The sequence below is a fragment of the Patiria miniata genome, unplaced genomic scaffold (genome assembly GCF_015706575.1).
Source record: "Patiria miniata isolate m_02_andy unplaced genomic scaffold, ASM1570657v1 HiC_scaffold_23, whole genome shotgun sequence".
In the NCBI taxonomy this organism is placed as follows: domain Eukaryota; kingdom Metazoa; phylum Echinodermata; class Asteroidea; order Valvatida; family Asterinidae; genus Patiria; species Patiria miniata.
The window spans coordinates 9,934,668-9,947,812 of record NW_024037062.1 but is presented as its reverse complement, the minus strand read 5'-3'; the positions used below and the strand labels follow the sequence as shown (position 1 = coordinate 9,947,812).

Below are 13,145 nucleotides of genomic sequence, written 5' to 3'. Positions count from 1 at the left end.
ATATTCCTAAATAAGTTTGTAATTTCTTTACTCAACAAGTTTGTTGTTCACTTCTTAAATTGAGTTCGCTTATATGCTCATCTTGAGAAATGCCAGTTGATAAGATATGAGGAAAGTGTATAGCGCCCTCTTTTGTTAATACTTGCTGCATAGTTAGAAAATGCAAGCTAAATGATTGGTAGAAAGAAAGGGCTCAGAAAAACTACATATGCCCCACTGTACAAAAGTTGCCACACCCAATATGGATTTAATGTGCAATTAAGGTGTCTGGGTGTAGCAATTCATTATTTTCTTCAATGGATAAGATCATTTATAGACTACATTGATGAATTTGTTTTTGATGTAAATTGTAAATTAGGCTGTGAATATTAGGTTAGGAAATAAAATATTTTATTCCTTACAAGTTGAAATGAGCAAAAAGTCCACTTTTTGAAAATGTTTCTCAGCAAGCACATTAAGAATTGTAAGCTGATAAAGATTTGTTTAATGGTTCTGGTGTAGAAACACCAGATATAAAAGTTACTTTTTCAAAATATTAACATGCAGGATGTGGCAAGCTTTTTCATGAATCACATGGTAAATGTGTGATTTATGTTTATTTATTTTTTTCTTGTTCTTCAGTGATCCAATGAGGGAAACAAAATGATGACAACAGATTCGTCCATGGACAGACACATTCAGCAGACTACTGAGCGTTTGATTTGCATAAAGCAGGTGAGGTCATGAATAACTTTGCATTTTAATTAGAAACCATTAACTTGAGACTAACAGTTGATAAAAAATTGACACAGGATATCAGAAAATGTGTAATCACTTGACAAAATTGCGTATGTACTTACATTTATCGTAATTTTTTGTTGTAAATATTTTTCATTTATTTCTCGTAGTATTTGTTAGGGAAACAAAGGCCAATTATTGTATTTATATAATTTCTGAAAAGGCAAACAAATTCAAATTTCGATATAAAGTAGGCTCCCATCATGTGTTTAAAGTTGCTCTGCCTTGCTATTTGAAGAAAAAAAACATTGAGCAAAATCAAACAAACAAAACACACTCCCTAAATAAAAAAGAACGATACCACAAAAAAGGATACAAACAAATTTCTTAATTGCTCTGCTTTCAAAATAGTCTTCTGGATTATTTTTCCAAACAAAAATAAAACAAATTGAACACCCCCCCCCCCCCCCCCCCCGATATGGACACAAACACATTTTTCCGGAATGCTCAACTCACGTTTACAGAGACAGTGGAGTAGTGAGCTCCAAAATGAAACGCACAAGGCTGGCGCGAGATGAAGACAATGAATTATTGAAACGACCGGCATACGTACCGGGGCCTGATCATGTAATCAATAAATGAGATTGCCTGATAATGCTAAAGTTGAGCAGCCGTGCATGATCTAACCCCTTCACATCCATGATTTTTGCGTATTTCATCACGGCAACGAAAACGTACGTGCTGTATTCTTTATCATTATTTTTTTTGGCTAATCATTCCATTGCCAAATTGTCTTGCAGGAGAAATATATGGCAGCGCCAATATTGGCCTGTTTGCTAACACTTGTATTCATGCAGTCTGCCGGCCGCCGGGTACCGGTTGACAGTTTTTTTTGTTTTGTTTCGTAGCCAGGGAGATGCGTTGTAAACTCTAAGGTTTCCTTTTTCTCTAGAATTCTCATTGATTTTTTTTTTATTCTCGGTGAGAATTGATTTTGATGAAGCTGAACAAAAAATTAAACGAGATGTGGCTTCAGTAGCGCAATTCCATGATGTTGACGATTCATGACTTTCAAAACGGCGCCCTTTCAATTGAAGATAATGTAACAAGTGAAATTCTATTACCGTACAATGTATATAGTATTGTCATCATATTTTTTTTATTTACAAACTAATACAGTTACATGAGTCATAGATTTGAAGTTAATATATACATACATGTAAATTTATTCATTTATTAATATTATTCCCATTCCCATTAATCATGCATGTATTATTCACGACTAACCAAACTACTAGCTACCTACAGGAAACCAGTCATACAACCAATAAACTAAACTAATCAGCTAAATAAGCTACCAGTAACTAATTCTCTTCCACAGAACTTGGATGAACAAAAGCACCCAAAATATGAAATCGTAGCCCATCTGCTGAAAATTTCTTATGGGCCTGTTTATCAGTGTAAACAGCAATCATGTGCCATAAGATTGAGGCGTCGGAAGTGAGCATATTTACGACAGTTCCAAGTGCTGTAACTAAATAATAGAGCCGCCTCATCTGAAGCGCGTCATCAATTTATTATGATCCTCTGCTGTTATTATTCACCTCCTCCTCTCTTTGCAATGAGCCGATTGCCAGAACGGCGTACAAGGTAACGTTTTAGAATCGTGTAAATTAGCATTTGGCCGCCGGGCCACTGTGTCATCTTCCAGTGTTGCAGCATGACGCTCTAGGAATTGACGTGTTCCAAATCACGTAAACACCAAAAACCCACACCCCTAAACGACAACCAGCTTGTGAGCAACATTCTTCAGCTTTCTGTCCATATTAACATTTATAATTGCAGTAGTTTTTATCACACTACCGTACATGCACCAGCTAATACAACATATACACTTAATCATGGCATTACCTCGCGTACTGTACATGTACATGTACATGAATGCAGTGTTATTAAAAGAATGGCTAACAGAAGCTGGTAGATGTGTGCTTGTGAAGTAGCCACCTTAAAGGGAATATACAACATTTGCAAACATCAAAAAACAAAACTACCCATTTTTTTACGAAATACCTTACTAGGAAGTTGGTAAATGACAGTCTAAAGCATCCTGTAAAATTGTGGCACCTGGTGTGAAGTCATTTGCAGGAAAATGATATTTTTGTATACATTTCCAACGGTGGCCGGCCGACCACCGTTGGAAAAACCTAACTATTTTTCAACTACTGCTCCAAATTTACCATTTTTTTTTCGGTCCAAATTTTGTTTGCTATTGGTTACATGTTCATGAATGGGTGCAGGCCAGTTAGACTGGTTCCATTACCTTACAATTTTCCGGCATCTATAAATTGATCCATTTCATCTTTAGTGGAGTCAGGGAACCAGACTACTTGAACAATTTTGTTTTTCTTGGTTTTTCCAGCATTTTCGAACACAGAACTTCAAACATGTCAGTGTAACAATATTTTATCTATTATACTAATCCCTCAAATAGTTCATTTCTGAAAATTACAGCAAAAGCCAATGATGTACATTCCCTTTAAGTAAATACAATCACACATTACTCAATGTGGCAAAGAAACACTTGCCATTTATGAAACGTGTTTATCTATATTTTTATCCAATGTTTTTAACATTAATCAGTTAATTTTCTTCACATTTATAAACAACACATGTCTTTAGTTTGCTGTTGTGACATTAAATTTTTTTTGCCAAAGTTTTTTTTATATTAAAACTCGGGTGAAATTACATGTAATTGTAAATTGTAAAGAAAACCAATGAACATTTGATCTAACTAAATTTGAAGAAGGAAGTTAGAGAATAGCTTTAAATTTAGTCCTACATAAATATAAAAAGTTCTAATTTTCCTCTGCACCTTGAAAAGTGGGAAAGCATTACCCCTAAAAAAATGTAAATAAAATTCACGCTTTACTCCCTCAAAATTCTGCATTTAAAACCTTTTTTTGTGCAAACATAACCATTCCACCCACCTTAAAAAAAAAAGAGAGAATGAAATTGATGGAGTTGTCAGACAAAGCTTTGGAAAATATTTCCACTGCAAATTGTCGAGAAGTGTATGCGGAGAGCGCATTAAGGTTTTTTTCTTTCCCCCCCCCCCCAAGGGAACGTCTTATGAATTATTTGATTAGCCGTGCAAGCTTAATGGTTGGCCAGGCAGGCAGGCAATCTGTGAGCGTCACACAGATATCATATAAAGACACAAAGAGGACAGATTGAGGCAGCAAAATTCACTGGCCAGGCATTCTAAGGTCAAAACATCAAGTGCCTTACGAAAGGGTTGTGAATAATTTAAAGCCACAAGATGGCCGAGCTATCAGAATCCCTATTTCATAGCTGTGTTTAAAGTTGCTATCCCCGTGCTCCCCAACGAATTTGATTATTTTTTTTTTCAATTTGTGTGTTACTCAACCCCCCCCCCCAGATAAACTCCTTTTTTTTTCAAAATTGTGCTTTTGCAACTCTCTAAAAAATTTCCTCTCTTTTCCTGAAATATTTTTTCTCCACAAATATATAACACATTCTCACTCTAATTCAAGAAACAATTTTTAAAACATGCCCCAAATTTGAACAATTTTCTGAAAATCAGGTCCCTGTAAATTTTTTTTTTTTCCTGCAAACCAACCCCCCCCCCCCCCCCCCCAAAATGGAAAATCATTAAAAACCAAAAACAGAAAACCCTACAAGAAGTGTGCCTGGATTGCCATTCCCAAGTATGAGAGTTATAATCAAATCCTTACAATTCATCACAGCTTACCTGCCAGTATCCAGACAGCCAACAAGTTTTTCAAATGAACTTTATTTCTTTAGTGCTCAAAGTATGTTTTTACAATCTCCAATTTGTAGATGAAGTAAACTTAAGGGTAGCGTCCATCATTTGTACTTTGTGCATTTTGTTAGTTTGAAGCAACAAAAGTGCTCAAAATCTAAAGAAAGGTGCTGAACAACAAACCTGGTGAGGTTTCAGCTCAGTGAATGCTGTATATTCCGAGAAAACACTATTCTAGGATCTCGATTTCAAATCAAAAGTTGCCGAGTCATGTTTTGAATTGGGCCTGAATTCAGCGTCCGAGACACGTTCTCACTGAGTCGATTGCAGCTACCAGTACGCAATGTTGCGCACTGAACCAACTAAGTATAGCAACCGGGGCGCATGTGCATCGTGTCAACGCTTGCGCGCGCTTCGCTGAATAAAAAACGAACTACCAATTGAAATTTCCAATGATGGGTTAAGACGCACGGTTGGAAAGGCCTACTTTCATTGATTTCTTCAAAATGACAGCTTGCCAAAAAGAATAATTTCACAGGGAGTTTAGTCCCATTACTATCTATAAACTAAGTATGTTTTGCAACAATTATTACGTCAGTTACATTTTGGATAGCTGCAGATGATGGACTGTAGCTTTAAGTACGGGAATCAGGTAAGCAATGAAAAAACACACATGTGAGTACCCGGGTACCCGTTACAGAAACCCATGCAACCCCAAAATTTTAATCTTGGAAGTTGCTGTTCAGATTGTTTGTAAAGGTCCGCACGTTAATACTACCACATCGGTCCATCAATGCAGACTGACTTCTGTTTGCAGTAAGCTCTAGGGGCCTATAGCTTTAATTTACGGTTAAAGTTGCATTTTCGCAAGCATCATAAACGTAAATCTGTTTTGTTTTTCCATGTAGCCTGGTTTTAATTCCGAACAAATGTAATTCAAAACCTTTCTTTTTTATTGTCTGAGAAATTGCTAAGTAATAAGTGAATTTGGTTACGGGTGCTCGATTCTATATTCTGGAACCGGTTTGAGACATTAGCGGTCGGGTCCTTGGGTGCCCGGTTCGGATGCAAAGCCCTGGTAAAGTTACTGAAATCCTAAGTTGTAGACTTTCGTTAAAGGGACTATTGATACAACATTTGCAAACATCAAAAAACAAAACTACCAAATTATTATGACATACCTTACTGGACTGTTAGTGAATGACAGTCTAAAGCATCCCATGGCACCTGGTGTGCTGACATTTTCAAGAAAAGTGGTATTTTTGTATCAATTTCCAATGCTGCTCGACCAACCAGCGTTGGAAAAAAAACAGGCTGTTTTCAAATACTGCCCCCAATTTTACCATATTTAGTTAGTCTAAATTTTGTTTGCAATAGATCACACATCTCTGAGCTGGACAAGCCTTCTAGACTGGTTCCCTGACCTTACAATTCCCCAGTGTCTATAAATTGTTCCTTTTCAGTTTAAGTGGCGTCAGAGAACCAGACTACAAGAACATGGTTGTTTTTCTTGGTTTTTCCAGCATCTACAAAACAAAAACGCCAAACAATTCAGTGTAACTATATTTGGTACAAAATACTATCCCCCCATATCCATACATTTCTGAAAATTACAGCAAAGCCAATGTTGTATTCCCTTCAACAACCTACTGTAGTAGGGCTTATGTCTGTAACATGGCATTGTTAGAGCGCCCTCATTCTCTGAAAAAAAATATGGCTTATTCCTTTGTCATTGCTCATCCCCCGTTACTTGTGACGTGAATTGTGATATGAATTGACCACAACTCTAGCAATTCACTTTCATATGTGTACATATTTTTGTTTTTCGTTGCAATATTGTTAACCCACACTTGTTTTGCTTTCTCTTTTGCCCTTCCACTTCCAGCAACTTTCCCACCCTAGTACTTTCACGACTGCTGCTAGGGAGCTACTCGAGTGGTGTGCCGATCCCAGAGCTTTCCAACGATCATTCGAACCCGGCCTTATCGGTTGTTTAACGGTAAGCTGCATCATGTTTCATTCAATCAGAGATTTCTTGCCGTACTCAAGTGAAAGTCCAAATCCTAGAAAAGAAGTTTAGGTTCTGGACTATATGGGCCTTATGTACGACTTGGCCATTTTTGTCAAGTTCCCTGAATGTATTTCATTAATTATTAACTGTTGAATGGGATGGGCGTCAGACTATTTATGCAGGCATAATGCAGCCTTGTTTTACTGTTATTTTTTTTTTTATTCTGGCTTTAAACATTAGGACAGTAGAACGTCATGGTCCAGTGGTTAGGGTGTTTGACTCATGTACGAAGGTGCGTGGGTTCAAACCCTGCCAGAAACATGGTGTTTGTGCCCTTGGGCAAGACACTTAACTACAATTGCCTCTCTCCACCCAGGTGTATAAATGGGTACCTGTGAGGGTCGATAACTGTGAGGGCAATAACTCTAAAGCGCTTTGAGATTGTTGATACGATGGAAAGCACTATATAAGCACAATTATTATTAGGGAATGTTTAGGCCTAGTTACAACTTTTAAATTATTCATTGAAGCAGACTGGAATTAATTAATAATTTCTCGTCACAAGTTCCAAAAATTCAGATTTTACCTCACTTTCAATTCAATATGGCCGACTCGTGCATAAAGGCTCATCTAGATTTATCACGGAAAAAGCCACTGTAGTGGGGTAGAACATTGCTCGCACGCATGGTACACATGTTCTTCAAATTGTTCAAGGCGAGCCATTATACATTTTGGTATCCCTATTTTGTCAAAGGTGCACAAGGACAGATCCAGAATCAATCTTATTTGAGAGGAGGGGGGGGGGGAGCAAGAGGGCTTGAGTGTTATTTTGTTCAAAAGGGGGAAGGGGATAGCATTGTGCCTTATTTCCACATCGTAATATTACATTGTAAAACTAAAAGGTATGTACTGGTATGTGTGTTTGACCATGGTTCTTTTTAGTTTTCATTTTTGTCCCGCTTCTCTTTCTAAGAGAAGTAAGTTGTCAAAGCTTTTTTTTAATGCAGCCTCACAAGATTGGCAGGGGTACATAATTTAATATTGAAGTACAAACAGGCGTTAGACCTGCAGGCTATTGATGTACCGTAAGTTCATATGCTCTACTTATAAGTGAGAAAATGTACATTCGTCCAATCTTTACGTTTTTAGATTTAACTTTGCTAAATTGCTTCATTAAATTTGACATCACTATTGATACAGCACCCTCAGTCAACGTATATTTCTGTTTTCTTCCGGTGATCCGCAAATGTTGCCATATGAGGAACAAGCTCAATAGTAAATATATACATTACCCGTCCACAACCCGGCTAAAAAAAAAAAAAAAGCAACCAGGAAAACCCAAAATAGATTTATTTCAATAAAACCCTCGGATGTTTATTTCTAACCATAGAAACCCTCCCGCGGGAGTGCAATCGGTTCAGGAAACGGGTTGAGGATGTTTAATAGAAACAGGCAGCAATTACATGAAACTGTTTCCCTTTCTGGATAGGGGATCCCTGCGTGTAGGCCGCAGTTTTTGTTTTCAGGAAATTCCAAAACCCGGGAGGTGGATTCCGTCCGATTCCCCTTAGTCTGTTTCTGTGGACATTACTGCTTGGTTTCTGTTTTTCTGATCAAATGGTCCCCGCCACAATTTTTTCTTTTTTTAATAACCAGACTTCCACTGTTGTGGATCAATCGTTCTGACAATCGAGCTCCCCAAGTAGTGAATGTTTACCTGTGTCACTTTCGACTGGCTGTTTGGTTTCATTTGTGCAACTCTTTTAAAGGTATTACTATTATAAATACAACATATTTACTTTTGCTGTAATTTTCAGAAATGCATGGATTTGGGGGTTTTGTATTTTACAGCAAATGTTGTTACAATGATCTGTTTGTAAAGTTTGTGTTCATAAATGCTGGAAACACCAAGGGAAAAAATGTGTTTTGTAGACTGTTTCCCTGACCCTACTGCAGACAAAACGAGCGATTTATAGATGCTGGGAAATTGTCAGGTTAGGGAACCAGACTAAGTGGCTTGCGCCCGTTTACGGATATGTAACCAATTGCAAACAAAATGTGGACTAATTAAAGTTGGTAAGTTGGGGGCAGTATTTGAAGAAAATCAGTTTTTTCCAATTCTGCCAACCATCATTGGAAATTGATACAGAAATTCCATTTTTCTTGAAAATGACATCACACCAGGTGCCATGATTTAATTCACTGACAGGACTAACGTAATGTGTTTCATAATAATTTGGTAGGTTTTTTTTTTATATATATTTTTTGATGAACTCATTCTTGAGCTCATCGAATTGACTTCAAAGTCAAATCCGTACACCTTGCAAATACAGAATTTATTATCATTTGTCAATGCTGGCAAGCCGATAGGAATTGAAAAAGGAAAAGAAATCACTGGCACAAAGTGCCACAATCAATCGCATTGATATAAAGTATATCGGATGACGAGGGCTCTTAATTGGCAAAATTGATTGACTCATTGATATAGGCCTTGTTTGATTGGCTCATTGATGGGTGCGAGAATGTGATTAATCGTCCCATCAGGATCACGGTGGCGGTGTCAAAGAACGCGTTTAACGTGTTTGCCTTTCCCATAAAGCCCGGGGTGCCATGGCAACTCCTGTTTTTATTTTTGGTCGCGAGGTCAAAGATTTCTGATTAAGCGTGTGTATTTTGGCACATCGTACCTGTTTACTCAGTGTGTTTTTACATTGGGCTTATCGAAGATAATTTCCCACCACAAAAGAGTTTGAGATCAAGTGATAAAGTTTGGTGGACAAACTTCGTCGGTGGTAAATCAGCATGGATTTTTGTTACTGCTTTCTCTTCTTTTCTTTTTTTTGCTTTGTTTGGCTGAGTCTTGCAGTTTCTCTTGCAGTTCAATTGTAGTCAATGCTCAAATTGCTGAACAGTATGTTTTTTTTCTCCATTTTACAACCCTGTCAAACATTCAACTTTGTTAACCAGTTTGTGCCGGGATTAATCTGACATCGACCGGACTCAAATTGTTTTTAACAAACCTCAATGCCAAAAGGGTTCAGGCCGTCATCTGCGGGTAGCATACCCTGATATTTCCGGCCTCGCTTGCTGTGAGCAGGTCACAGACATTTCCGGCCTTGCTTGTTGCGTGTATCCGTCATCCGTTCCGAATACTACAAAACCTTTGCGTGTATACACGTCATCCGACGTGAACTGGTTAAATGTTGCTTCAATTTCCAAATTAACCCATGCATAAAAATTTTGTTTCTAAAAAGATCTCTAAAGCTACTGAATGTGACACGTACATGTACCAGATTGTCTACAGTTTGTTTGAAGCTATAGACCATGAACCTTGTCTTTGCTGTTTTAAAACTGTTAAATATCTCAATTCGTTCTACTGTAATCAAGTGGACAACTTTAAAAGCTCTAACCAGTTTTGCCTGCCCTTGTATTATCATACATGTATATTGTTATTTGCATAAAAGATCTGTTTCAAGTTGGTGTACATGGAAATTCCTTTGCCTTCTACTTGTTTGACCTGGGTTAGAATCCCCCCCGCCCCCCACCAGGCCAACAAGTTAATTACAAGTTGGTTTTCAGTGTCTCCCTGATGATTCTGTGGTATCAAGCTACAGTGTTCTATGCAGTTCTGAAGAACATTTGAGGTTTCGTATCCAGAAAAAATTGAATGAATTTAAAGATGTAAAACAATATTTGAACCCTTTCCTCTCTGCAGATTGTCAGCAGAGTTGCAGCTCAGAATGGGTATGATCTCGATCTAGGCTACCGACTTCTTGCCGTTTGCGCAGCACACAGGGACAAGTTTACTCCTAAGTCAGCTGGTAAGTACTTTAATAAATCGTTTTCTCTTTTTTTTTTTTTTTTTTTACTTTCTTATCCGAAGTTGGTAATTACTGTCAGATAGCTTTCAAGCAGGGGTTTCAAGTTTGCCTCCCTTTACTGAGGTTGGAGGAGGTGTTACATTGTGCTTGGAACCCCTATGTGCAAATTTATATTCCAAAAATTTATCATTTGGCTCATTGGTTGTCTTTGCCACGGGGAAACTTGGACATGGATGTTGTGGACCATCTCGGATTCAATGTACATGTACCGGTACATGTATCAAACGGCCTTGAGTCACTTCAGCAAGCAGCTTAGCAGGGACACTTTATTCCCCCCCCCCCCCCTCCCACCCGATACACTGATTGAGCGGGCAGCTTCTTCCTAAGTTCATTCAAGTTCAGAAGCACAGAAGGTAGTTTGAATGCCTGATTCATTACGCATTCTACCGCCGATCGTTCAAGTGTCACATTTACATTTGTTGAACCCGCACGAGTTGCCATCCGTTGCATCATTGAGAGTTGTATCATTGAAAACTGCAAATTGTCACATCTACAGTCTACGGTGTCTACCAAGTTTGATGTCTAGAGCTATTCATTCCATTAATTGTTATGAAAAAGTGATTGAAACTTAAATGGATTCCAAAGAAAGAAAAAATTTCCATGTTGACAATAATTTATATAGTTTCCTGATTGAGCCCTTTCCGTTCCATGTACTAGTACTTTATTGGATATCCCAGGTACAGGAACATGTGAAGGCCGGTGCATGCAGGTACTTAACGCAAAAATGAAAGCCAAGTAAATTTCATGACATCGACAGTTGAAGTTTGAATGTGACGTTCGCCGTCGCCCTAACAACATTGCTTCACACTGATGTTCCCGTGATGTACATGTACATGTACCGGTACATGACCGGCCTTTACTCAGAATATTTGGGATGTTCCTGGGATATTGTGGGTATGAGATTGAAAGGATTATGATAGTACATGTACATGTATGTGACAGCTTGTTGTCGGATTTCGCAGGGAATTTGTTAAAGATGTTTTTTTTTATCTACATGTATTTGTGACAGTGTTGTAGATGTACATGTAGCATAGAAATATGTGTGTAGAATAGTTTATTTGCACATAGCAAATTACAGTACATGTAAAATGTTTTTATAAATAATGTTTTTGTAAACGATTGCTATAACGATTCAAGTCTGTGACCTGTTTAGGTTTCATTTTTTCCACCGAATTTCAAATCATATGACAAAATGTTTGAGTACATGGGGACACATTTTTTGGGGGGAAAAAAAAACATTCTCTTGGTGTCTGTAAAGGGAGCCCTCTGTTGTCACAGACTGGCCAGTCAGACGTCTTTTCCCTATTCTAGGGAATCAATCGGTCACTGAGAGATACCCTTAGTATGGCATTACAACATCAAGTATGCCCAAATGATCACGTCCTTGCTACACCTCTGTCTGTGTTGTTTTCATGTTTGTAGCCAGATGTTTCTCCGCAAACGAATTATGTACCCTTTGAGGTACCAGGTATACAAAATAAGCTCACTTCACATTTTACAATGCATGTCCCCCTCCCTTTATCGTTGAAGCGGAAATTGATCCTGCTTATTCATATTCCCATTCCCCTTGTTTCAAATAATGAAACATACTCATTGCTATTGATTATTTTTTTATCGTCAATATCATTCATGCCGAATGCAGCACATTTGATAAATGTTTCTGTATTCAGTGAATGCAGCGCGGTTTAATCAAACCAATTTCCCATTCTTGCGCAGTTGCACGTTTTACATTCAACCTGGGCCAGCAAATTTGTCATTACGTTAATCAGTCATCCCTCTTCCAGCCACACAAAGAAAGCACCCCCCCCCCCACGTGGATAAACAACTCCATAAACACTTAGGCCGACGCCCACTTAATTAAGTACATGTGACTGTAGTTGTACTTGATAAGTAGCAGAGATACCGTAAGCAGCTTGAGATTCCCACAAGGCGACACACCTTTTTGACTGTTTAGCGTACCTGGCCAATGTAACGCCGGGGCCCCGACTCACCCAGGGACCTGATATCACCCTTTTTTCGCCGCGTCCATTTGCAGACCCAGATCCATGAAGCTGGATGGAATTAATTTGCCCGGGCCTTCAAATTGAGAAAACACTGCAGCGAAAAAGTCCGCTACCGTTCGCAGCTTCATTGCTGCTTTGTCGCTGGTGGCTGCTGGCCTGACTGGCTTGTGTGTAGATCTCTAGCTCAAGTGATTAGCATTCATCTTGGCTGCGGTTATCGTCGGCGATTGTTTGAGGTGGGGGATGAGTCGCTTGTTTGCGATTGAGGAGCATCTGCTGACATGAATAGAGAAAAGAAGGCGGAGGGATGAGAAGGGACTAAGAAATGATTAGAACGGATAGGTGGAATTTACCGCTTACAAGCAGGTGGATTTACACCGATTACTTTATTGCTATTGATTAAGATTGATCACATTGCGAAATCAATTTCAGATTTGTGTGCGCATGTGTAAGTGTCTAGTGATTTCGTCTTGTGATTAGCAGTCCCTGCCGTATTAATTTCGATTAATTGATTTCAAGCTGCTTGATACAAGTTTGTAATGCTGATTTTTATTTCTGGTCCGTTAGGCTTTTGCTCATTTGACCAGCTGAACTGACAAATGAATTTGGCTGAAGAAACAGTGTTGTGATTGATTCAGGGTAATTCTTGATGATCTTTTAATATTGTGTAGTATAGGCAATCGTTGGCAATTTGACAAGTAGTCATTGGGAATTTTATTGATCAGTTGAATTGAGCGACCAATTGAACA

The 13,145-nt window shown here is 38.4% G+C and overlaps 1 protein-coding gene across 1 annotated transcript; it reads left to right on the top strand.

Moving 5' to 3' along the window:
- Positions 1 to 600: 600 nt before the first annotated feature.
- Positions 601 to 10,912, top strand: LOC119731459 (zinc finger MIZ domain-containing protein 1-like). The gene is made up of 4 exons (XM_038204628.1): positions 601 to 714; positions 6,387 to 6,500; positions 10,228 to 10,333; positions 10,890 to 10,912. The coding sequence occupies exons 1-4, from the start codon at positions 643 to 645 to the stop codon at positions 10,910 to 10,912; spliced, it is 315 nt and encodes a 104-aa protein (XP_038060556.1). The 5' UTR covers positions 601 to 642.
- The last annotated feature ends 2,233 nt before the right edge of the window (positions 10,913 to 13,145 follow it).

Excerpts from the sequence above, each read along its gene's own strand:
- LOC119731459 (XM_038204628.1), top strand. The coding sequence starts at position 643 with ATGATGACAACAGATTCGTCCATGGACAGACACATTCAGCAGACTACT. Across the intron at positions 6,501-10,227 it reads GCCTTATCGGTTGTTTAACG|ATTGTCAGCAGAGTTGCAGC; the intron begins GTAAGCTGCATC and ends TCCTCTCTGCAG. Across the intron at positions 10,334-10,889 it reads GTTTACTCCTAAGTCAGCTG|TCTACGGTGTCTACCAAGTT; the intron begins GTAAGTACTTTA and ends TCACATCTACAG.